Source organism: Canis lupus, chromosome 11 (assembly GCF_011100685.1).
Source record: "Canis lupus familiaris isolate Mischka breed German Shepherd chromosome 11, alternate assembly UU_Cfam_GSD_1.0, whole genome shotgun sequence".
Classification (NCBI taxonomy): domain Eukaryota; kingdom Metazoa; phylum Chordata; class Mammalia; order Carnivora; family Canidae; genus Canis; species Canis lupus.
The window spans coordinates 16696655-16723949 of NC_049232.1; the positions used below are offsets into that span (position 1 = coordinate 16696655).

General features: G+C 38.2%; 1 protein-coding gene across 8 annotated transcripts in view; it reads left to right on the top strand.

Annotated features, from left to right (window-relative positions):
- Window positions 1-3926: 3926 nt before the first annotated feature.
- Window positions 3927-27295, top strand: part of CCDC192 (coiled-coil domain containing 192) — a 216693-nt gene continuing 193324 nt past the window's right edge. For 6 of the 8 annotated variants that reach the window (XM_038552047.1, XM_038552051.1, XM_038552048.1 and 3 more), the window contains exons 1-3: window positions 3927-4072; window positions 9204-9255; window positions 10251-10298. In XM_038552047.1, coding sequence (XP_038407975.1) covers window positions 4011-4072; window positions 9204-9255; window positions 10251-10298 — 162 coding nt within the window. In that variant the 5' untranslated portion in view covers window positions 3927-4010. The remainder of the gene's footprint in view (window positions 4073-9203; window positions 9256-10250; window positions 10299-27295) is intronic. The other 2 variants (XM_038552050.1, XM_038552054.1) reach the window with 2 other exon arrangements.

The following is a 27295-nucleotide window of genomic DNA, read 5'->3' on the forward strand; positions in this document are numbered from 1 at the left end:
CTGCTTTAAGGATCTTCTCCTTATCTTTGGAATTTGCAAGCTTCACAATTAAATGTCGAGGTGTTGAACGGTTTTTATTGATTTTAGGGGGGGATCTCTCTATTTCCTGGATCTGAATGCCTGTTTCCCTTCCCAGATTAGGAAAGTTTTCAGCTAGAATTTGTTCAAATACATATTCTGGCCCTCTGTCCCTTTCGGCGCCCTCGGGAACCCCAATTAAACGTAGGTTTTTCTTCCTCAGGCTGTCGTTTATTTCCCTTAATCTATCTTCATGGTCTTTTAATTGTTTGTCTCTTTTTTCCTCAGTTTCCCTCTTTGCTGTCAACTTGTCTTCTAGGTCACTCACTCGTTCTTCCACCTCGTTAACCCTCGTCGTTAGGACTTCTAGTTTGGATTGCATCTCATTCAATTGGTTTTTAATTTCTGCCTGATTAGCTCTAAATTCTGCAGTCATGAAGTCTCTTGAGTCCTTTATACTTTTTTCTAGAGCCACCAGTAGCTGTATAATAGTGCTTCTGAATTGGCTTTCTGACATTGAATTGTAATCCAGATTTTGTAACTCTGTGGGAGAGGGGACTGTTTCTGATTCTTTCTTTTGAGGTGAGGTTTTCCTTCTAGTCATTTTGCTCAGTGCAGAGTGGCCAAAAGCAAGTTGTATTGGGAAAAAGAGAAAAAGAGAGGAGAGAAAGAAGGAAAGAAAAGAGAAAGAGAAAAAAAAAGGGAAGAAAAAGAAAAAAAAAACGAAAAAAAAAAAAAAAAGAAAAAGAGAAAGAAAAAGAAAGGAGAAAAAAAGGGGGTGGGGGAAGGAAACAAATCAAAAAGCAAAACAAAACAAAACAAAACAAAACAACAACAAAAAAAAAAAAACCAAAAAAAAAAAAAAAAAAAAAAAAAAAAAAAAAAGAACCACAGGGGAGTATCTTCTGATTCTGTGTACTTTAAGTCCCTTGGCTTCTCCTGGAACTTGTCCGTCTAGCTGATCTTCTGGGGGAGGGGCCTGTTGTGCTGATTTTCAGGTGTTAGCACTTGGGGGAGCTGCTGTGCCCCTGCCTGGTGCAGGGCTCAGTGGGGGTTGTTTACCCCGTGAGGCCGCAGGAGGAACAGCCCCAGTGGCGGGGCAGCTCTGGAAACCTGGATTCAGCTCCGGCAGGAACTCCGTCTGCAGGGCCTGGAGGCTCCGGGGCGGGGCCGCTGATGTGCTCAGCTGGGGCAGGAGCGTCCTTGCTGTCCTGGGCCCTCCCGGCCTCTGCCTGTCCCGGGGGAGGCGGGATCCTGGGCTGTGTCCCGGCGCCCTGTGCTCCGGAGCCTGCGCTGGTGGATTCGCGCTCCCGGGCCGCGCAGCCCCCTCCGCGGAGCCGCCGCCCGAGCCCCTCCGAGCTGCTCCTGGAACCGCGCAGCCCCCTCCGCACGGAGCCTCTTCCTCTGCCCGAGCCCCTCCGAGCTGCTCCCGGGGCCGCGCAGCCCCCTCCGCGGAGCCGCCGCCCGAGCCCCCTGAGCTGCTCCGGGTCCCGCCGTGCGCGCTGCAGCCCTTAGGGAGCTCGGCGCACTCTCCCGGGGCGCAGGTGTCTGTTACTGTCCCCGGGAGCCCGAGGGCATCCCCGCCCTCCTGGGTCCTGCTCCACCTCCCCACGAGCCCCTTTCCGCCCGGGAAGGTCGGTGCAGCTCCTGCGTCTCCGGGACGGGGCTCTCCTGTCCTGGGGACACTCGCCCCGGCCTCAGCCCGGCTCCTCGCGGGGCCCCTCCCCCTTGGAGGCCTTTGTTCCTTTATTTCTTTTTCCCCGTCTTCCTACCTTGATAGATGCGCGAACTCTTCTCACTGCAGCATTCCAGCTGGTCTCTCTTTAAATCTCAGGCCGAATTCATAGATTTTCAGGATAATTTGAAGGTTTTCTAGGTAGTTTGGTGGAGACAGGTGATTTGGAGACCCTACTCCTCCGCCATCTTGCTCCTCCCCCCCCCTATATATATTTCTTGAAGTTTTGTTAAACACTCCTTTTGGGGGTCCCTGGGTGGCTCAGTCAGTTAAGCATCTGCCTTCAGCTTTGGTCATGACCCCAGAGTCCTGGCTTCAAGCCCCACATCAGGCTCCCTGCTTAGCGAGGCATCTGCTTCTTCTTATTCTTCAGTTCCTCCTCCAGCTCATGCGCTCTCTCTCATGCTCTCTCTCAAATAAATAAATAAAATATTTTTTATTTTGATTTGGGGCTTTTTTAAACCCCCCAAAACAAAAAAACCTACTACTTTTGTCCTTTAAACTAGAGGGCAAAATTGTAGTTTTTCTTAAAATTCAGTTCAGCTTTTTTAAAAGAAGACCATTTCAGTGATTTTCATGCATAAGGACTTTTCCTTAGCTTAATCATAAAACCAGTATCTTTCATTTCATTATTTAGCCTGGTCAGCTAAGAATTCTGCAGACCAATATGTCTTCAACAAACCTGCTAATTTCTTTACCACCTCTGTCTGAGATCCTTCGGTAATATTCATTTAAGGAGGATTAACAGTGGAAAAGTCACTTTGTTTTTCAAGGACTTTTCGAAAGTCTGTTTTTGGACTAGCCATATTTCCCCACCTCTTTCTGATCAGTGAGATGTAAGATAAGATTAATACCATTATAAATAATTAGTGCTTACACTGCCTTTCACCAACCATTATTGAGATGACCTTTTTTTCATAAATTGTTATGAACCAACTACATGTTGAACATCTGAACATTCCTCTAAAATGCACTAAAGTATAATCCACCCTGTGGGTTTTTTTTTTTTTTAATAAGATGGGCTAAGGAAACAGAACAGAATGTTAGAGTTGGAAGGGATGACAAAAACAACTCAAGTAAGTAAGTCTTTTATAAATAAAAAAGCTAAGGCATAGAGAGGTGAGGTGATTTTCCAAATTCTACATAGGCTACTAACTAGCTGTGAGGCCAATACTCAATCTTTGTACCTCCACACCTACCTAGTTACTGGTGATTTTTCCACTGACAACACCAACTGCTCCACAGTTTATAACTTTACTCATAGGTTTTTGTTTTTCTTTTAAACCAAGGATCTGGGTAGCTTAAAATCCTATCATAGAAGTAAATGCTAATTATACTCTTTAAGTTCCAGCTATGTCCACTACTTTTGCCCTCATTTGATCTAACATGCTCTATCCCTAGAAACAAATTCTGTGATTAGAAAAATTGCTGTAATTCCAACCTAAGTTATTTTGGGATGGGCTATGTATGATCAGGTTTGGGTGAGCCTAGAACATAAAGAATCCAAACCCAGAAGTGATTCCCATCTGTAGACTGTAGAAGTCTGACATATACTTCCTGCCAGAGCATACACACTGTCTTAGGTCCATGGACAATCCAGGGAGAGATACAGCAACTGGCTGGAAGAAAGTGGCTGGTATCTTTGGAGAAGCGAAAGGAAAAGGAGCAGTGGTGCAGATGAGCTGTGACAGTGAACAGAATGCCAGCTAATCAGGCCCAATTTACCACCTCTATAATCCTGCATCAGGAAAAAAAGCCTTAGTTAGGATGTGGCCAGGTGGGATTTTCTGTCTGGAGTCTGTGGGTCTCAGGTAAAGAAGATCATCACAAGGAGGGGGAGTCTGTGGCAAAAACTAAAGCTAGCCTGTAAACCAATTCATTTCTGTGTATTTGCCCCTCATAGACAAGCCATGTGATTGTTAGCACTGGTTCTAGATGCAAATATGCTATGGCTTGACCACAAAACCACTGTTTCTGCCCCACTTTGAACGCATTTTCCAGAAATGATGAATATGTGGTGATTCTTCATGAATACTCATGCCTGGATCTGATTTGTGAGATGTTTGAAGGGTTACTGTGGCTTTGTAATTGAGATTTTTTTTTTACTTGGGAAGTAACTTTTCTTCCCACAACCATTGTGGTTACCTAGCAACAGGGAACAGTAGAACAGTAACAGGGATTCTGAAGCTAAGGAATGGGGATAATTGATGTCTGTCCTATGGACAGGGTACACCACTGGGCCTGGGCCTGACTTGAGATGGGAGAATGTTATAGCAGGAAATCCGTGGCCCCAGGGTCAGAAACCCCGGAAAGAAGCAGGTGAGTTCCCACCTCCTTCTGTCCCAAAAGAATTAATGGGGATTTCTAGATAAAGTAGATTTTACTTAGTGCTTCAAAGAAAACCTTTATTTAAAGTCTGGGGAAAAACGTCAAACAGACTTTGCACCTTATCCTGAAAAATGACCCCTTGCTTTGAATGGTGCTTTCATAGGGCAGGGTCTACACACAATAGGTGTTCAATAAATATCTGTTGAATGAATAAAATGTCCATTACTTCCTCTTCTCAAAATCACATACTCACCCTGACCATTTTATTGGCATGGGGAGGGAAGAGTGAGCCAGCCCTTTATTAGAACCACTGTAATGAAATGTCACCTTCACTGCTCCCTTGCCAGGAGACAGATATCCACAAAAGAAGCTAGGTCATTCCAACTCTCCTCAAATAAAAACCCAAACCAACTCTGGCTACAAATATGGCAGTAAAATTCATCTCCATAATTGATCTAGAGCTAATTGCTGAAAAATTCACATGTTGGCACAATATACATTTCCCCTTCAAATGTAGAAATATCTGCTACTTAGCATTTTCTGTTAAGCCTGGAATGGAGATGACCATACCTCCTCTGTAGAAAGAGCTGGATTGTGATGGGTGGTATCCTGTGATATGTACACACGTAACTGTAGCTCAGCTTAGTTAGGATTTAAAATGTATTTTCATTACATGAAATGTGTGGGCTTTGCTTTTATTCTTTTAACCTCAAGTCTGTGGTCCATAGATACTGTGGGAAATTCACAAATCCCCCCCAAAATTTTATGTGAAATGTTGTTTCTAATGTGCAAAAGGTCTGTGACTTTCAAAAGATTAATAGTCTTCAGGAGGGAGGGAGTCTTTTGTCTGATAAAGAAAATGAAATTTAGCAAACTCTCATTTTCTTTTAATTTCCCTGAACACAGCACCTGAAGAGATAATATGTCAATGTGCTGACAATTGGAGAGGTGAACATAATGTTACTGAATGGAGAGAAAATGCCCTGTGATTAACAACTTTGAAATGAATAGCCCAGTGTACAACCAGCAGGGAAGCCAAGTGAAAAGCAGGACTTTTCTCTCACTGCAAATTATCATTGGTGTTTTTGTTTTCCTGGTATATGGAACTGAGTGTTCTGTGCAAGTAGAGTGCAGGGCTTTGAGGTAGGACACAGCCAAGTACATACTACCTTGGTTAACCCTTAGGTGGGTTCAATTCAGCTCATTTACTTCCAAGCAGGAACAAACTGGCCCCATGTACCTGGTTGTCAGCCCTACTTTTCTCTCCCTCCTTCTCTTCTCTTCTCATGCCCTTGAGACAAATCTTTACAGTTCATAGAAACCAAATGGGAATTTGCTTCTATGCTGGTCTAAGAAAAGAGAGTTAGACCTTGGATGTGATTAACCTAGGGAATAAAAAAAGGCATTTTCCCAGGAAATTCTTTCCCATGAGATCTGGGTGTTCAATAACCATATTTCCAAACCAGTTTTATTAAAATCTTGTATTCACGTGGACTAAGTGGTACCTGATTACTACTCCAACACACACACACACACACACACACACACACACACGGTAAAAAATTTGGAAAACAGAAGGATATTTCACTTAAAGGGAGAAAATATTTATCTTCTTATAAGTTACTGAGAAAAAATGACTATAAAGCTGAAATGTCCTATTAATACTCCCTGCAGATAGAAATTAAAAGGATTTTCTCAGTTTTTCCATGAACCCCAAGGTAAAACAAAAACACTGCAATAAAAACAAGCTTCATAAATACATTTGTTAATTCTCATTTGTTTTCTCTCAAGGCTAATAGGCTTTCTAAAGCTTTTTTTCTCCTGAGTTATGCTAGAAACATGACTTGTACTGTGTATGCTGAGTAGCCATGGTTACTCTGAGGCCATGACTCATGACCTTTAAATATTATTGTCAGGCAGCCAAAGCTCCCTCACTTTTAAATCAGTAGTTTTGTTTCGGGCATTATTAAAAGAAGGTGGTTTCAAATAGTGTTTTCTCTCATATATTTGTGGTACATCTGAATATGCACATGGGGTACTGTACCCACAACGTTTTGTATTTTTTTGTTTGGCTTCATTCAGTGACCAAATATTAATTTCTTGCTTGGTATACCATTGGGTGAATAAAAAAACCAACAAAGATATTCCTTGTCCTCTGGGAGATGTCATTGAGGAGGGCAAAAACATAGGTTGGCAAATAATTATTTACATGATGAAATGTAATCAGGGCTGTAACTCCAAACACTGCTTGTAGACACAGAGACAAGAAACACTTTTGACCAGTAGGATCAAAAAAGCTTCAGGAAGAGGCAGAATTTGAGTCATGGTGTGAAGAATAGGTAGGATTTTCACAGACAAAGAAGGGAGCAAGAGCCTTCTTATCAGAGGAAACAACCAAAGAAAAAGATAAACACATACTCTGAGACCATTGGGTAGTAGAGTTTGATGAGTATCATTTTTGGGAGATGCACTGAGAGAAGGAAAAACTAGTTAGATGGTAAGAGGGGGCAGCTTATTAAGGTCCTTCAAAACCATTTGTTGTTTTGCCAAGCAACATGACGACAAAAGTTTCTTTTCCATTTGGTGATAAAGTAGAAAGCATCAAATAGAAAGCATGAAGTAGAAAGCATCAAAATATTGGTTTTTGCTGATTTGGTATGATGAGGGAAGAGCGATTATATCCCTCAGAACCCCAGTGTGTCCTTCCACTGAGTGGGAATCTAATTACTTTTGTTCAATAGTCACTGATTACTTTGCAAACATTTTAAATGGTTTTACATTTTTTGAAAAGTGAAAGGTGTGCACAATAACATGGAAATAAAATAATACATTTCATTATGGAGATAGTAGGTTAAAAAATAATAAAAGTGCCCTGGGATTTTAAAGTAAGGCTTATTGGTAGGCAGCAGAAGAACAAGACATTAAGATTGGGGGTTTGCTAAATCATCCATTTGTTCATTCATTCATTAAAAAACATTTATTGACCATCCTAGCCCTACTGAAGATCTAATGAAAGAGTAACAAAATAACAATAGAAAAAAATTCTCTATCTTCAAGAAGTTTGTATCTTCAGTTGGGAGAAGAGATAATATAATTAATAGGCAAATTCCCTAGTATGCTAGAAGGTGATAAGTATAGCAAAGAAAAACAAAACAAGGTGATGAAGATGGATAGAGGGCAGAGAGGTCAATTTTTTTAAAAAGACTTATTTATTTATTTGAGAAAGAGAGAGAGAGTAGTCAAACAGGGGAGAGGGACAAAGGGAGAGAGAATCTCAAGCAGACTCCCTACTGAGTGCAGTTAGACATGGGGTTTGATCTTATGATCCTGAGATAATGACTTGAGCTGAAATCAAGAGTTGGATGCTCAACCAACTGAGCCACCCAAGGCACCCTGAGAGGTCAATTTTAAAAGAGGGTGCACATGGTAGGTCTCACTGAGAAAGGATATTTGAAAAAAGACAAGAAGAGAGTGGAAGAAAGTCAAGCAGACAAATGTGGAGTATATGTTCCTAGCAGAAGGACTTGAGATGAAGGCCTAGATAAGGAGATTGAAGAACATTGAGGAAGCCAGCATGACTGATTAAGGATTAGATTAATTCAAAAAGGCGAAGGTGGAACTGTATGGGAGGGGGAAGTAGTGAGTGGGATGGAGTCTTAACAATGGATGGGAAGGGTAAATGGGTAAGACATCTGCAGGACTTCATATGCCATATATAATGGGTTTTGGCTTTTATTCTGAGTGAAATGAGATCCCTTGCTGCATGGTTTTGGGCAAAGGAGTGAAATTTTTATTATGGTAGATGTGTTGAAAATAAAATGTAGTGGGCAAAGATAGAAGCAGTGAGCACCATTTAGGAGGTTAATGCAATAATCCAGGCTAAAGCTGATGGTGGCTTGAGACTTTAACCAAGGTGTTAGCAGTGAAGATGGTGAGGGTTGGTCAGATACTGGATATATTTTGATTATAGAGCCGAGAGTTTCCTGCTGGTTTGGATATGGATTCTGAGACAAAAAGAGGAGTCAAGGTGTCAGCCTGGGTGAGTGGAAGGATATTGTCATCATCAACTGAGATGGAGAAGACTGCAAACAGAAGATTGGGGGTAGATGTTAGGAATTAGGTTTGGAGATGGTGAAATTGAGATACCTATTGGACATCCCAGTGAAGATGTCAAGAACACAATTGCGTGAATGAATCTGGAATTTAAGGGAGAAGTCTGGAAATGTGTATTTGGCAGTGATTAGCATATCGATGAACTTAAGGCCATGTGGTTGGATGACATCACTGATGGAGTGGATATGAATGTAGGGGAGAGGAAACCTTAAAGCATGCCAAAGGTGAGAGCTCAGGGAGAGGGAAAGAACCATCAGAGGAAATTGAGAGGAAGCAGCAGGTGGGAAGAAGTAACCCTGGGACTTTAGGACGTCCTGGAAGCCAAGTGAAGAGAGTCTATCAAGGAGGAAGTGATGAATCACGTCAAAAGCTGTCGAGTAAGGGTAGATGGGACAAATGATCACTAGATACAGTAATGTGGAGATGGCTGATGAATGAAGTACAGTTTCTGTGGAATAGTGCTTGTGAGAGAGTCTGAATGGAGAGCTGCTTTAACATAAAACAGGAGGAAAGACAGTGAGAATATAACTTGGTTATAAAGGGGGTCAAGCAGAAAGGGAAGGGTTAAGAGGGCTTAAGATGCAGTAAATAACAGCATGTTTGTAAACTACTGGAAATGATCCCAGAAAGAGAGATTGATTGAGAAACAGTGTAGGAGACAAAGAATTCCCCAAGTCTGCTGTTTCACAGGATGATAGGCTTTCTTCCACTTTTTCTTCTTCTTTTTTTAGTTGAAATAAGATATTTTGCAGGTTTTCAGAACAGACTGTACTGTTCAGACTGCTTATTCTCAAGAGAACCTTTAAAGGCTATTTTATCTTCTTTGAGTGAAGTTTACATTCCATCGTTTTGATTTCCTTTAGAAATGTTCAGAAATTGACATTTGGAGGAAATACTTTATGGCAATTATCTTCAGTGTCACAGTGTAAAGATCTGTTTGACCTGCGTGTACAAGTATGTGCACACTTGAAATAAAGATTTGGAATTCTAAACTCTTACTTTATTTCAGCATCACGTCTGCAAGTTCAGAGTCAAATACACAACAAAGAAACAAAATACCGGTAAGAAATGAAGTTTGCATGGATTTTTTTAAAGCATTACAGTTAATAAAACTGTAACTTCTTTAATTAATGCTGAGATTTTCCTGACATAGTTTTACTTTCACAATTTGTTAGTAAAGATTTTAAAAATAAAACATAGGACACCCTTTTTTCAAGTGGAATGCAGCCAAGTGGGTAGAGTGCCAACTAAATGATATTACTGGGCTATAGGAAAGTTAGGTGAGCTTGGTGTGGCCTCATGATATCACAGACATCCTGGCTACTCCCAAGTATTTGCTTGTTTGTAAGGAAATTTTGGAATTCAAACAAGGTGTAGTTTGAGTAGATCATATTATGTGGTTTATTTAGGCTAAGGGTTAAATTACAGTCTATTCTAGATATTTCCAATTCGTGCTCTTTCAAGTTAGCTGATGACATACCTAGCTTTGACCCTTAAAGTCTCATCTCTTCTGGAAGCTCTGTTATGCCTTGGGACAGCTAAGTCCTTTTTACCTGAGCCTCGTCTAGTACCTCAGCAAGTGTGAAGGATGTTGAGAAATGCTGCAGCTGCATGTTAGGGACATAGGAGCTCATTACAGTAGTCCTCCACTTTTATGTAAATTTGAGGATTTCCCTTAAAGAAAACATAAGCTAACTGTACTCTCTTGATTCTGTTTTAGTAAGGATCCCCTAGACTCCATAATAGACATTTCTGGAACAATCCTTTCAGTTCTAATGTAGAGGCAGTATGATACAGAGGGAAGTTCACAGAACTAGAAATCAGGCCCGAGTGTCCACCTCCAAGCTGTGTGACCATAACCAAGTCATTTAAACTGTCGGGGTCTTATTTTTCATCCATAAAATCAGGATGATGAGCTTTAATAGTCTACTTCAAATATGATGTTTGTGATATTAAAATGGTTGGTAAAGTAGTGGAGCATAATTGTCTGGAATCGATAGCATTCAAACCTTTGGGCCAGGAGACCACGTTCTTGGATTTCTCAATTTCTTCCTAGATTCAGCTGTTCTGCTCTACCACTCCTAACCCATCTCAGCATCACCAGGTAAGAACAATTGATCTAGTCAAGTACATATCCAGAACCCCACTCCTGCTGTTATTTTTTTTTCAAAAACATTAACATCTCTTTTCTAAGTTACATTCATTTAGCCTGGCCTCAGACAGACTGGATGTATCTCTCAAATCCATAATTAGCTTCAGGAAGAGGGTTTTTGTTAAAGAAATAGAAGGCAAGGGAGACCGGCTTATACTAGTAGAACATGAATTTTATTAAAAATCTACTTGCTAACTGTAGTCATCATTTAATCTTATATTGTTTTTTTTTAGCTAGCAAAAAAAAAAAAAAAAAAAAGAAGAAAGAAAGAGAGAAAAAAAACCCTAATAATAATTTTTTAAATATGTATGTTGGAGCTATTTATAATTCTGTGGCCCAGTGAGAAAGTATCACTCACCAGTACCGTGTGAAAACATTTTCTTTTCTCTGCTTAGAACCCTCATGTTAGCAGTTAAATTGAAGTTTTGGAAATGAGAAACTTCAGCTCACCAATCTCTGTTTACTGCCTTTCCCTCTAACAAAGCTAATCAATTAGCACCCCAGAGGTAACCCTCCAGTTGGCCGCATATGACACTGCAAAGGACAAGGTGCCAATTACCACATTTAGGATTTCTGCCCAGGGCTCCCAATTAGCTTCCTGGAGTTCAGAATCTACTGCTTTCAATTTACATTTAATACAGTCTGGAGCCCTGGGGCTGCAAAGTAGCTGGGTCTGCTGTATTCTACTATGTTTTTACATTTCTAAAAGAATACATTTAGCTGGAGGAGGTTAGGATCAGAGACTCAAAGCCATAAGACATCCACAATTAGTGCTGTCTCCTCATCACATAATTCCTTTTAAATCTTGCAGCCCTTGGAATGGTCACTTAGCAGAGCCAATTGTACTGTGAACCGTAGGAAACCATTCTGCAGGTGGATCTCAGATGCCTCTCTTAAATAGTTCAATAGAAGACATTGAAATAGAAGGATGAAATCTGTTTAATTGTGTGAAGATATCTCGATCCCAAAGCATAAGGAAACATGCTCCACCTATCTGGAGATGGTGATTCCCTATTTGTCTTGACTGCACTGTTTTCTGAATACTGCTTTAATTTTTGGGCTGTTCTGTAAACTGCCTTCTTAGAGCGAGAACTAGCCTTTCGGTGTTCAGCAATGTGTCCCTGGAATAGTCTCTGATACCCAAACAGCACTCAATTAGTACTGTTTGAAAGAGAACAAATGGACTGAGCCCCAGGCATAGTCCTGGGTGATTGACAGATGCTGTCCTTCTGATTCCTTACAGCAGCAGATGGCGGTGGTTTTCAGAATCATCACTATCATACTGACACTTTTGTTCTAATGATTACCCATCTTAGAAATTAAGAAATTGAGATTCAGGGAGCTTGGGAAAGATTTCAGCTATTGAGTGATGAATGGATATGTGTTCACCATACAGTGGGAACTTTCTAGGATAATGAGGTGTTAGTATTCTTAGAAACAGGTCTCACGTGCCAGGTTGTCCCTGTTTACCTGCACCCTATGCTTCTGGGCCCATTGGAAGATTAAAAATGTTATTTAAACTGTTGCCTTTGCTGCATTTTAATATCTTCTGACAGAGAACAGCTAATGCATATAAATCATCTCATTTGAAACTGTTTAGGAAATAAAAATTCTGTTGTAAGGAGTCTTGGCCTGAACCAGATACCTGGCTCAGGATTTCTCCCTCTGAACTATTCCTGACAACGGTGACACATAGAGATGAATTATGTAAAACATATGATGTCACTGGTTATATGGAGTTGCACAGCCACAAGGGAGGATGTGGGTATGAATTCATTAATGCTAGAATATGTATGAAGTATTTCACTCATTGTCCAAAACTAAGCTTATTATAAAACCTCACAAACCATTTAACTTTCAAGCTGTAATTTAGTGATGACTTCATTAAAGAATCCTTATTTTAGGTGCCAAAATATGAAAGCACTTTATTTTTAATTTGCAAGGTCAAATTCATGGCACACTACATAGAAAGTCAGCTTTGCAAAATGACCTTCAAGTAGATGAAAGACTTGCATTTGGTAAACTGGGGAAGGCAAGCAACGTCTTAAGTTGCATCAAATTGTATAAATTCTGGGATCCCTGGGTGGTGCAGCGGTTTGGCGCCTGCCTTTGGCCCAGGGCGCGATCCTGGAGACCCAGGATCGAATCCCACGTCGGGCTCCCGGTGCATGGAGCCTGCTTCTCCCTCTGCCTGTGTCTCTGCCTCTCTCTCTCTCTCTCTCTCTCTGTGTGTGTGACTATCATAAATAAATAAAAAAAAAATGAAAAAAAAGATTAAAAAAATTGTATAAATTCTGTTCTTTTAATACTTGGTATGATATAGAATTATGTTTACAAGAAGAAGGTATATGGTCTCACTCTGATATTTCTAAATTTTAATATTCTAAAATGGCTTGCAGAAAATTCTTCTCATTGAGAAGCAAACTTCCAAATCATTTGTTAGTATATTACTTGTGCTTTAAATGACCATTTCACATGATAAAGGACATATTCTGACTTATTCTTAGAATGAGATCAATAAATAACTGTATTTCTATGTATATTTAAATATAAAGATTTGTGGCTCTTCTAGAAAATGTAATATTCACTCTAATTGGTAAGAAATGATGTCTCAGGACTTTTTGTTTGGGGTTTCTTTCCTTCCTCTGTTTTCTCCCTCCCTCCCTCTCTTTCTTTTTTTTTTTTTTAATTTTTATTTATTTATGATAGTCACAGAGAGAGAGAGAGAGAGAGAGAGAGAGGCAGAGACACAGGCAGAGGGAGAAGCAGGCTCCATGCACTGGGAGCCCGACGTGGGATTCGATCCTGGGTCTCCAGGATCGCGCCCTAGGCCAAAGGCAGGCGCCAAACCGCTGCGCCACCCAGGGATCCCTTCTTTCTTTCTTTCTTTCTTTCTTTCTTTCTTTCTTTCTTTCTTTCTTTCTTTCTTTCTTTCTTTCTTCTTTTCTTTCTTTCTTTCTTCTTTCTTTCTTTCTTTCTTTCTTTCTTTCTTTCTTTCTTTTCTTTCTTTCTTTCTTTCTTTCCTTTCTTTTTCTTTCTTTTTTCTTTCCTCTTTTACTAGAAGCAAACTTGACAAACTTGAAGTGTACAAGTTCATGAATTTTGACATATACATACAACTCAGTCAAGAGAATGATACTATCCATCACCTCCAGGAGCTTCTAATGCTCCTCTGTAATCCCTCTCATCCACTTCTCCCCACCTGCCTATAGACCATTCTCAAGGAAGCACTAATCTGCCTTGTGTCACTGTATATTATTTTGCATTTCCTTGAGCTTTATATAAATGGAGTCATATAGTATGTACCCCTTTTACCAGTTTCTTTCACTTAGCAAAACTATTTTGAGATTCATCCATGTTGTAGTGTGTATCAATAATTCCTTTTTATTGTATTGAATGTATCCATTTGTTTATCCCTTCATCTGTTGGCTGACATTTAGATTATTTCCAGGGTTTGACTCTTATAAGCTGCTATACACACTCATGTAGGGCAGCCCCAGTGGCACAGTGGTTTAGCGCCGCCTGCAGCCCGGGGTGTGATCCTGGAGACCCGGTATCGAGTCCCATGTCAGGCTCCCTGCATGGAGCCTGCATCTCCCTCTGCCTGTGTCTCTGACTTTCTCTCTCTCTCTGTGTCTCTATGAATAAATAAATAAATAATCTTAAAAAAAAAACTTTAAAAAAATAAAAAAATAAACACTCACGTACAAGTGTTTGTGTAGACATATGCTTTCTTTTCTCTTGGGTGAATACCTAAGAGTGAAATGATTGAATCATTTGGCAAATATACTTAGAATTTTCTTAAAAACTGTCAAACTGGTTTTCAAAGGAGTGGTTTCATTTTACATTTCCATCAGCTGAGTAGGAGAGCTTCAGTTTATCCCACATTTACTCTCTCTGGTAGGGTCAGTCTTTTAAGCTTTAGCCATTCTAATAGTTGTAGTAGTATCTTATTGAGCCTTTTAATTTGTATTTCTTTAATAGTTAATGGTGCTGAGCACCTTTTCGTGTGTTGATTTGTCATCTTCTTATTTGGTGAAGTATCTATTGAAATCTTTTGTCTCTTTTTAATTTGTTTATTTTTTATTATTGGATTGGAGTTATTTATGTATTCTAGATACAAGTAATTTTTCAACTACTTTCTCAAGTCTGTGGTTACTCTTCTCGTTCTCTTAGCAGTGTCTTTTGAAGGGCAGGAGTTATTAATTTTTATGAAGACTAATTTATCACTTCGTAGTTTCATGGATCATGCTTTTGGTATCTGATCTAAGAAATCTTTGCCCAAGGTCACAAATGTTTTCTCTTGTTTTCTTTCAGAAGTCTTATAATTCTAGTTTGCACATTTAGGTCTATTGATTGATTTTGAGTTGTCCTTAATGATGACTCAAAGCTGTGTCTTTCTTTAGGAATTTCTCTCAGCTGAAAAAGCTTTGCTACCCCAGTGTCCTCCCTCTTCATGGGATCATCCTGCATCCAATGACTGGTTGATGCAGGGCCATAGGACCAGCTCTCCTTCCTCAGATCAAGAACTATTCTGAAAGGCCAGACCTGATCCACAGCCCCCATAGAAACACTGAGGCTACTGTCACATTCCTGCTTTCCTCTTTTTAGGTGTTGCTCCCAAGAGCCACCTCCAGTAAGCTGCTCCCCAGGGACCCTAACCTAATAGAATCACAAAGTCAAAATAGATCTAACCTAATGCATAACGTTTTGCAAATGGAAATTCATAGGAAATGAGAAACAGCCACTGTACTGTCACTTAGGGCAAGACAAAAGATGAACAGGTACTGTCATTGTAATTTTGATAGCCCTTCAGAGAAATATTTCTTCATAGAAGAGATTTAATGAATATATGCTCATAGACTTTCAGGAAGAAAAGTCTTTAATAAAGCATGATAGGGCCTGGGAAGCTCGATGCTTGAGCGTCTGCCTTTGGCTCAGGGTGTGATGCTAGGGTCCTGGGATTGAGTCCCGCCTCAGGCTCCCTGATCCCTCTGACTATATCTCTGCCTCTGTCTCTGTGTCTCTCATGAATAAATAAAATATATATATATTTTTTAAAAAAGCATGATAATGTCCATTTATTTGATCTAAAAAAATTGGCTTTTCCCCAGAAAAGAACACAAATATAGAAATTGAATCTTCACTTCTGGGGATATCTGCTTGTTATCTAACTAGTATCTAACATTACTGTATCTGGAAGAGTAACGTTATCTCCTCAAATGCTAGAATGTGAGACGTTTGTTGCTGTTTTTACCCATTGTTCAGCCTTTCATATAGTTTCTTTCATGTTAAGATCTTGCAATAAATGAGAGGCTGATTCATATCATATTCTCCAGCACCCATCCTCACGCTGTATAATCATCTCAAGTTTCACCTAACCTAAATTGTATAGACCAAGTGCCATACATAAGCAACTTCAACAGATTTCAGGTCAAGTAGTGCATAGAGTGGTGATAGTGATGGCAGAATTGTAGTTGGTGAGAAAGATCTTCCTTTCCTTTAGCTTTTATCAAGAAAGATCAAAACTTCACAAGTCATTGCAATTTAATTTGATTAGCATTAAAATTTTTGTATGCTATCAGTTGCAGGTGGCAAATGGCTTAATATTTTATTTATCTAAAGGGTTTATTTCTTCTTCACAACATCCATCCAAGGTGTGATAGAGAGGGACTCTATTCATCAGTTACTAAGAGACCCTCTGGATGGAAACCTCACCTAGGAATGCACTTCTGCAGTCCTGGCAGGCAGCAACAGAAGGAGGGATAAACTGGAAGTTATATGTACCAGTTCTCTTCTCTTCATTAGTCGAAGAAGTCATATGGCTTAAACAGTTTCAAAAGCTGAGGAAGTGAAATCCTATCATGAGCCTAGGGGAATTTTCAAAAATATGTTGGTGGACAAAACTACAGCAATATAAAACTAGTTAAAAAAAAAGAATCAAACTAAGGAAAAGAAAAAGAAATGATATATAGATAGATACAAAATAATTTTCCATTTTAATAAGTTTTATTTAACCTGAGAACAGAAGCCATAAAAAAAGATCTTAGCAGTTCAAAATGAAGTTGGCCAAAGTACTAAGAAGTGTTCTTTAGAAAATGACCTATCATAAGCAATTGGGCCAGATGACCTATTTCACTTTAATTTCTACAATAAAGTATATGTATAAGAAAAAATAAAGTCCTGTTTTCACATGCAAATGTGTTCCTTTATTTAAAAAAAAATGTCAACAGGCAAATTTCGAAAACATGGCACTGCAACAGATTGTTTACAGATAAGGTGTTTTTCAGAATTTCCCCACGAGGCATCAGTGGCTGAAGCATTTGAGTGTCTGCAAATTTGTTTCATCAAATGCCTATGACATTTTTTTTCTCCATTTGGCTCCTTTATTTATTTATTTTTTAAAGTATCTTTAAGGTTGATTTATTTATGTATTTATTTATGTATTTGTGTATGTATGTATGTTTAAAGGTTTTATGTATTTACTCATGAGAGACATACACAGAGAAAGAGGCAGAGACACAGGCAGAGGGAGAAGCAGGCTCCATGCAGGGAGCCCAACGTGGGACTTGATCCTGGGTCTCCAGGATTAGGCCCTGGGCCGAAGGCAGCGCTAAACTGCTGAGCCACCCGGGCTGCCCCTATTTGGCTCCTTTAAATGGCAAAAAGTTTCAAACAACAGGCACTATTGGGGGAAAGCAAGCCAATTTGTGCTGTGTACATTTTATTTTCTATGAGGGTAGAAATGTTGAGAAGTCAATATGTATAGAAGGAAGGAAGTTGTTAAATACAAAAATGGGACAGAAATTAAATATATATATATGTAAACAGATAAAGGTTAAGTTCATATATTTAATTTACTTCCAGGCCTACTCTGAATCAGTATTCTGAATAAACTAAAATTTCATGTAAAATTTGCTCAACTTCTCAAACCTGAATGTTTAGATCAGAGGAAAACATGGCAAGGAGGATGTGTGTTTTTGGACCATCTAATCAATCTGACTCTGAGAGCACACTTCAATTACTGTGCTCTGAAGAAAAATACTTCCCAAAACTTCAAAATTTCCCTGAGAGAGGATATCCTCCCAAAAGCCTAAGACAGTTATTCAATCTAGCCTTTCCCAAAGGACTACATCTCCTCAAGACTGGAAAGGTGACCTGGGAGGGAAAAGCACAAGGATGAAGGCTCTACGGGATTAAGGTTGGCCTCTGGCTGCCCTCAGTCTCATCAGGCAGATTGGATAACATCGGCTTAATTTGTTTTGATAGTTTTGTGAAACTGAAATTTGCTGCTGGGAATAATAGCCCTAGGTCGTCATGTCAATATCTGAGCTATTTGTGTTAGATCAACTATCAGAGTCAATTGGTTATTTCAAAATATGTCTAATAATTTGAATCAATGTGATGTGTTATTTGTACTTAATGAGGTTCAGAGAAATCGAATGTTTCTCTAAGTTTTGATTAGAGTTTGCTTCTTCAAAATGTTGACTCTCTTCTTGGACAAATGTATGCATTAATACACAAGGATGAGAAACTAATTTACCCCCAAAATTCTATATCTTGCAAGAAAACTTACCACTATTTCAAACCATTTATGAAACATTTATAAAGATTGAAATTAAGTAATAGAAAATATTTGTACCATTTATTACAACATGACATTCTTAAAATGTTAAGGTCTCACATAAATCAATGAGGAAAAAATGAGCCCTTTAAACAAAGGACACAAATCACAATTTACAAAAGTCTTAAGACATACAGATATCCAATAAGATGTCCAAATTTGCAAATATCATATGTCCAAATAATAGAAGGCAAAGATGCTAAAAATTTAAAACCTTAGATATCATATTTACCTGTAAGTGTGACAGATATAAAAAGGACTTAGGAGGAGGGAGTCCAAGGCCAAGATGGCAGTATAGGAATATCCTGAACTCATCTCCTCCCACAGACACACCCAATCTATAGCTACACATGAATTATTTCCCTTTGAAAAGATAGGAAAACTAGATGAATTACTCTAAAACAAAGTATCCAAGGATCACTAGACATAGGTAGGAGGGGCAGAAACAATCTTGTAAAGTCCCACCCCCAGTCACAAACACAGGCAGAAACACAGTCTCATAAACCTTTCACCCCTGGCCACAAACAATAGAGAAGAATCTCACCAGACAGGCATGTTACCTGGAGGAGTAAGGCATTGGTGCCCTGCATTGGGCATCCCAGCCCCTGGGATCTATACTGGAAAGATGAGCTGTCAGTATATCTGTATTAGAAAACCAACAGGGCAGATGTTCAAGAATCCCAAAGTGCCAGGGGAAACTGAAATTTCCCCTTTTGGAGGGCTCACATATGGTCTTGCTCCACCCCAAGACCCAATGAAAATATAGCTTGAAAAATACCTAGACTATAACTGAAGGAGAAGGAGATCTTGGGGCTTTGGCTAGGGGCTGGGTGCTAGGAGATGGCTGAGACACTAAGAAATGGAGGCTCTGGGGGAACACCATTGTTGCACTTTCCATGTCCCCTGCTAGTACCAGTGGATGAGCTCAAATACTGCACCCTCCTTTGCCTTAGTGGTACAGCCAACGATGAGCAATTGGGGCATTTGCTGAGGTGGGAGACCACAGCTGGTTGCAGGCTCCCTTGATCCCTGGCTGGGAGAGGTGAGTGTGCACAATTGTGTCATTCTGCTACTCCCAGCCTAAAGCAAGCATGCTCTCAGAGAAAAGGCATTCCTTTTCTGCATTGCTGAAGCCCACAAATGCATAATTTGCCCACTGCCTTTCTAAAATCTTGTCTACCACACTCTTCAGCACCCTTGCTAAAGCCTTGCTAAAGTGTGCATGCAGTTCACACAGGGGACACCTCTTGATCACCTGATGGACTTGAGTGAGTATGGTTGCTCCAGAGCTCCACAAGACTATAACAAGAAAGTTCTTGTCAGGCACCACTCTCAGGGTACTGTACAGACAGCATGTTGAAACTCCAGTTTTCCTTGAAAATGCCTATTTTCTTATTCTGGAGCTTCAGCCTGATGAATAGGTTTCAGGTTTACCACATTTCTAGGGCTAAGTAAGTGTATCCAGGGAATGTAAGTAGGAGACACCATCCTTATGTACCCCTTGACATCTCTACAGATCAATAAGACCTTTCAGAAAGGGACTTACACACTTGTCTGGAGCCGTGATTTTTGCAACTCTCGTTCAGGGCACACCTTTAGATCTCCTGGTCTGGAAGTCAGCAGAGTTTACAACTGCCACAGGACCATAGATATAGGCAAACTTTAAAAGCTGATGCTGGTGGGTCTGGTTTCCAATCAACCTGAAACTAGGTGCTAAATGGGATTGCTCCCTTGAATCACTGATAGGTCTTCAAACACACCCCAAAATGGGGACATATCAAGAATAATCCAGGCAGTTAAGATAATTACAAAAGTTCAAGAGGCAACCAAGAGCTGCAAGGTTAAAGGAGAAGGATTAACACCTTCGTGAAGTTACTCCTTCAAGACCAAGAGATAGAACTGTTCTGCCTATTCATAAAAACAAACACAAAGAGTCAAGCAAAAAGAGGGAGTAGGGAAATATATTTCAAAAAGAACAAGACCTTAGTGATATGGAGACAAGTAACCCACCTGATAAATAATTCAAAGTAATGGTCCTAAAGATGCTTACTGAAATCAAGAAATGAATGGATTAATGAAGTGAGAACTTCAACAAAGAAAGAGAAAACCTAAAGTACTGAAGAGAAGTCAAAGAGCTGAGGAAGACAATAACTAAAGAGAAAAAATATGCTAGAGGATTTAATAGCAGACTGGATGAAGTAGAAAAATGGATTAGCGAGCTGGAAGACAAGGTAGTGGAACTCACCCAAAGCAGCAAAAAGACGAGTTTTTAAAAGTTAAAATAACTAAGGGACCTTTATAACAACATAAAGCAGAATAGCATTCCCATCATAAAAGTGCCATTAGGTGAAGATAGAAAGGTGTAGAAAACTTATTTGAAGAAATAAATGATAGATGAAAACTTCCCTTACCTAGGAAAGGAAACAGACATCCAGGTCTAGGAATTCAAGAGAGTTTCAAATGAAATGAACCCAAAGATAGCCACACCAAAACACACTAAAATAAAAATGTCAACAGTTAAAGATGAAGACAGAGTCTTTTTTTTAAAGATTTATTTATTTTTATTTATTTATGATAGGCATAGAAAGAGAGGGAGGGAGGCAGACACACAGGAGGAGGGAGAAGCAGGCTCCATGCCGGGAGCCCGACGCGGGACTCAATCCCGGGACTCCAGGATCGCGGCCCGCCCAAAGGCAGGCGCCAAACCGCTGAGCCACCCAGGGATCCCCAAGACAGAGTCTTAAAAGCAGCAAGAGAAAAAAAAAATGTTATGTACAAAGAAAACCCCAGAAGGCTATCACCAATTTCCTCAGCAGAAACTTTGCAAGCCAGAAGATAATGGCTTATGATATATTCAAAGTGATTTAAAAAACCCTAAAAGAAAAACAGAAACTTCTCACCAAAAATATTCTACCCAGAAAGTTTACCATTCATATCTGAAGAAGAGATAGTTTTCCAACAGGCAAAAGGGAAAGGAGTTCATCGCTACTGAATTGGCCTTACAAGAAGTATTAAAGGGACTAGTTTAAGCTAAAAAGAAGTGATAACTTGTTAAAAATAAGAAAACATAAAAAAGTGAAAATCTCCCTAGAAAAGGTAAACATAGTGTCAAGCTAGTAGATTAACCACTTATAAAGCTTTAAGAAGATTAAAACAAAAGTAGTAAAATTAACTAAAATTATAATTAGTGAAGTGGTACATAAAATAAAAATATGTAAAAAGTGATATCAAAAGCATCAAATGTTCAGGGAGCAAAAATGTAAAGTTTAGGAATATGCTTAAATTTAAATTGTTATTAATTTAAAATAGACTGTTAGATATGTAGGATGATATATGTGAAACTCCTAGTAACCACAAAGCAAAAGTTTACAGTATATATATAAAAGAAAATGAGAAAAAAATCTAAAATAACACTAAAAATGTTATCAAACCAGAAGAGGAGAGTGAAAGAAGAAAGAAACTACAAAAACAGCCAGATAACAACTAACAAAATGTCAATAAGTACATACCTATCAGTAACTACTTTAAATGAAATGGACTAAATTCTCCAATCAAAAGACATAGAGGGCTAAATCAGTTAAAAACAAACAAACAAAAAAACAAGACACATCTGTATACTGCCTACAAGAGATTCACATCAGACACACAGACACTGAAAATGAAGAGATGAAAAAAGATATGCTGTGGAAATAAAAACAAAAAAAAAGCTGGTGTAGTTATAGTCATATCAGACCAAAAGAGACTTTAAAATAAAGATTGTAATAAAAGACAAAGACAGGCACTACATAATGATGAATAGGTCAGTTCAGTATAAGAACATATAATATTTATGAATATTATACACCCAACATAAGAGCACCAAAATATATACAGCAAATATTAACAGCCCTAAATGGAGAAATTTCCTGTAACTCAATAGTGGTAGGGCATTTTAACATCCCACTTACATCAATGGATGGATCATCCACACAGAAAATTAACAAGAAACATCAGCCTTAAGTGACACACTAGACCAAATGGACTTGATAGATATATGCACATAAAACATTCCATCCAAAAACAGCAGGATACATTCTTCTCAAGTGTACAAGAAACATTTTTCAGGATGGATCACATGATAGGCCACAAAATAAGTCTCAATGAATTCAAAAAGACCGAAGTCATATCAAACATTTTTTTCAGATCACAATGGTATGAAACCAGAAACCAAATAGAAGAAAACTGAAAAAACTAAAATACATGGGGATTGAACATGTTACTGAAGAACTACTGGGTCACAGAAGAAATCAAAGGAGAAATAAAAAAAGTAGCTAGAGATAAATGAAAACAGAAATGTAACATACCAAAATCTATGGGATGAAGTAGTTCTAAGAGGGAAGTTCATAGCAATGCAATACAGGCCTACCTAAAGAAACAAAAGAAATCTCAAATAAACAATTTAACTTTACACCTAAAGTAACTAGAAAAAGAGGAAGGAATGAAGCCCAAAGTTGGTAGAATGAAGAAGATAATAAAGATCAAAGGGGAAAGAAATGAAATGGAACCTATAAAGATAACGGAAAAGACTAATGAACTAAGAGCTAGTTCTTTGAAAAGATAAACAGAAATGATAGTCTTTACTCAGACTTTTCAAGAAAAAAAAGAGAGATGGCTCAAATAAATAAAATAAGAGACAGAAGAGAAGTTACAACTGATATCACAGAAATATAAAGGATATACAGAGACTACAATGAACAAGTATATGCCCATAATGAATAAATTTCTAGAAATTTATAATCCTCCAAGACTGACTCATGAATAAATAGAAAACCTGAAGAGATCTACTACTAGTAAGGAGATTGAATCAGTAATCAGAAGCCTCTTAAAAAGTAAAGGTCCAGGATCAGATGGCTTCACTAGTGAATTCTACCAATCATTCAAAGATTTAATACCTGTCCTTCTCAAACTCTTGCAAAAATTTGAAGAGGAATGAGAGCTTCCAAGGTCATTTTACTAGGCCAGCATTACCCTGATACCAAAACCAGAGACTAAACACACACACAGAAATTATAGGCCAATATCCCTGATAAACACACGTGCAAAAATTCTCAGCAAAATTTTAGCAAACTAAATTCAATAATACATCAAAAGGATCATACATCATGATCAAGTGGGATTTATTCCAGGGATGCAATGATGCTTCCAATCCACAAATCAATCAATTTGATAGACCCATTTAACAAAATGAAAGATAAAAACTGTATGATCTCTCAATATATGCGGAAAAAACATCTGACAAAATTGAACAACCAGGGCAGCCCCGATGGCCCAGCAGTTTGGCGCCGCCTTCGGCTGGAGTGTGTTCCTGGAGACCCGCATCGAGTCCCACGTTGGGCTCCCTGCATAGAGCCTGCTTCTCTCTCTGCCTGTGTCTCTGCCTCTCTCTCTCTCTCTCTCTTTCTCTCTGTCTGTCATGATTAAATAAATAAAATCTTTAAAAAAATCGACAACCATTTATGATAAAAACTCTTTACAAAGTGGATATGGAGAATGTACCTCAATATAATAAAGGCCATTTATGACAAACACATAGGTATTAGCATAGTCAATGGTGAAAAGCCAAAAGCTTTTCCTCTGAGACCAGGAACTAGACAAGGATGGCCATTATTCCCACTGCTATTCACAGAATAAGTCCTAGCCATAGCAATTAGGCAAAAGAAAGAAATAAAAGGCATATGAATTGGAAAAGACTAAGTACAATTCTCACTATTTGTGGATAGCATGATACTATATACAGAAAACCCAAAGACTCATCCAAAAAACTGTTAGAACTAATAAATGAATTCAGTAAAGTTGAAGGATACAAAATTAGGCAGAAATATGCTACATTTCCATATATTTGTAATGAACTATCAGAGAAATCAAGAAAACAATCTGATTTACAGTCACATCAAAAAGAGTAAAATGGGTAAGAATAAATTTAACCAAGGAAGTGAAAAACCTGTACACTGAAAACTATAAGACACTGATGAAAGAAATTGAATAAGACACAAATAAATAGAAAGATATTTCATGTTCATGGATTGAAAGGATTAATATTGTTAAAATTAACACTACCCAAAGCAATCTATAGATTCAATGCAATCAAAATTCCAATGACATTGGTTACAGAACTAAAACAAAAAATTCTAAATTTGTATGGAACCAGAAAAGACCCCAAATTACCAAAACAATCTTAGGAAAGAAGAACAAAACTGGAGGTATCATGCTCCGATTTCAAACTATACCACAAAGCTATAGTAACCAAAACAATATGGTAATAGCATAAAAACAGATACATAGATGAATGGAAGAGAATAAAGAGCCCTGAAAGAAGTCATGTATATATGGTCAATTTATTTCTGACAAAGAAGGCAAGAATACACAACAGGGAACAAAGCCTCTTCAATAAATGGTATGGGGAAAACTGGACAGCTACATGCAAAAGAATGAAACTGGAATACTGTCTTACACAATATACAAAAATAAACTCAAAATAGATTAAAGGTTTGAATGTAAGACCTGAAACTTTCAAACTTCTAGGAGAAACAAAAGGGATAAGCTCCTTGATATCAGTCTTAGTGATTTTTTTGGGATCTGACTCTAAAGGCAAAGGAAATAAAAGGAAAAATAAATAAATGGGACTACATAAAACTAAAAAGTTTCTGTACAGGAAAGGATACATCAATAAAACAAAAGGAAACCTATCAAATAAGAAAAAATATTTGCGAATTATATATCTGACATAAGGGGTTAATATCCAAACTATATGAAGAACTCATACAACTCAATAACAAAATATCTGATTAAAAACCGGGCAGAGGATCTGAATAGGTATTTGTTCCAATGAAGAATACAGATGTCATAGGCACATAAAAAGATGCTCAACATCATTAATCATCAGGGAAATGCAAATCAAAACCACAATGAGATATCATCTAATACTGTTAGAATGGCTATTATGAAAAAGATAAGAAATGACAAGTGTTGGCAAGGATGTAGAGAAAAGGGAACTCTCATGCTCTGTGGGTGGGAATGTAAATTGGTGTAGCCATTATGAAAAACAGTATGGAGGGTCTTCAAAAAATTACAAATAGCAGTTCCACATGACCTAGTAATTCCACTGCTGGGTATCTGTCCAAAGAAAATGAAAACAGTGAATCAAAAAGATACATGCCATCTCTGTGTTCAGGAGGGCAGCATTACTTACAATAGTCCACATATGGAAACAACCTAAATGTCCATCAGTGGATGAATAGATAAAGAAAATATGGTACATATATGCAATGGAGTATTATTCAGCCATAAAAAAAGAAATCTTGCCATTTGGGCAACATGTACAGACCTTAAGCTATTATGCTAAGTGAAATAACTCAGACAGAAAAAGATAAATATCTTTTGATTTCACTTTTACATTAGATCTAAAAAACAAAACAAACAAAACAAAATAGGACCCAGACTCCTAGATATAGAGGACAGATTGTGGGTTTTCATAGGGAATGAAGGCTGGGAGTGGGCAAGATGCTTGAGGAAGATTAATAAGTACAAGCTTCCAGTTATAAAAAAAAATAGTCGTGGGGATATAATGTACAGCATGGAGAATACAGTCAATAACATTGTATTAACTTTTTAAGGTCACAGATAGCCACAATAAACTGGATTTATTGTGGCCATTTAGCAATGTACATAAATGTCAAATCACTTTATTGTATGCTGAAACTAATAAAATATGTCAATTATATCTAAAAAAAGTATTGGAAATATCATTACTGGCAAAATTGTAATAAAACTATGATTCTTATGTACTGTTGGTAGGAGTGTTAATTTGGGGGATGTAATCAGAAATATGTATCAAGTATATATACTCTTTAAAATCTAGTAAACACTTTTCTCATTTATATTAAGAAAATAAAAAAACAAGTCCACAGGATGTATAAATATGCTTATTACAGGGTTCTCCAATTGTAGGGAAAACTATATGCATGTAGTAAAATTTATTGTGATCTTTAAATATACGGTAATTTTAAAATCAGAAGTGATGGAATATGGGGGCACTTCACTGACTTAGCAGAGTATGTGACTCTTGATCTCAGAGTCATGAGTTCAAGCTGCACATTGGATGTAGAGCTTACTTTTAAAAATTACAGAATAGAACATCTATCATCATTCAAATTAAAGTTATACCTATGACACATCAAATTAAAACTCAAAATAGATTAAAGGTTTGAATGTAAGACCTGAAACTGGAGGTATCATGCTCCGATTTCAAACTATACCACAAAGCTATAGTAACCAAAACAATATGGTAATAGCATAAAAACTATCATCATTCAAATTAAAGTTATACCTATGACACATTGTTAATGGCAAATGATTCCAATTTAGCCATATATAACCATGTATAGTGTGAATCAATATTTTATACATTGTGCATCTTACAGGTATACACATACAAGGCTAGAAAGTAATGCACCAAATGTGTGGCCTCAGTTTGCTGCGGCTGCCATAACAAAACACCACAGATTGGGTGGCTTCAACAATAGACATTTATTTCTCACAGTTTTGGAGGCTGAGAAGTCAGAGAGATAGAGGTGCTAGCATGGTTAGGTCCTAGCTTGCAGATAGTTGCCTGGTTGCTGTATTCTCATATTGTTGGAGTGAAGAAAGGAAAGATGGCAGGGAGAGAGAAAGAGAGGAAGGAAAGGAGAGAAAGAGAAAGTACCAGAAGGTACTTTTTTCTTTTAACTTTTAAGGACACTAATCCCATCCTGAGGACCCCACCCTGATGACTATGTCTAAATCTTATGGTTTCCCAGAGACCACATCTCCTAATACTATAACATTGGAAGTCAGGACTGACACTTATGAATGAATCTGGGGGTGGGGGGGGATGGCAGGGGACACATTCAGTCCACAACACGTGGCAATTTCTGAGTGGTAGGAATCTGGATGTTTTTTCACTTTGTTTTTATACCTTCCAAAATGTCTGAAGTTTTGGGACATAATATAAAGCAAATTTGTGGTACAGAGATGATCTCAATACATCTCTTCTTCCCTTTCTCCTTTCTTATCCTTATAAAATTGAAGTCCACTTTATCTCTCCTCCTTTTCTCAACCTATATCACATTACAAGCTCCTGCAGGGTGAGGAATTTGATTAATTCATCTTTATTCTCCAGAGTTTAGGCCTGGGTCCTACATAAAGGAACTCAAAATATATGTGAATGATTCTCAAGTGTTTGTTTTTGAATAACCAGACATATTGTGATTTTCACTTTGGGAAGAAAATGTTCCTGAATCATACATTT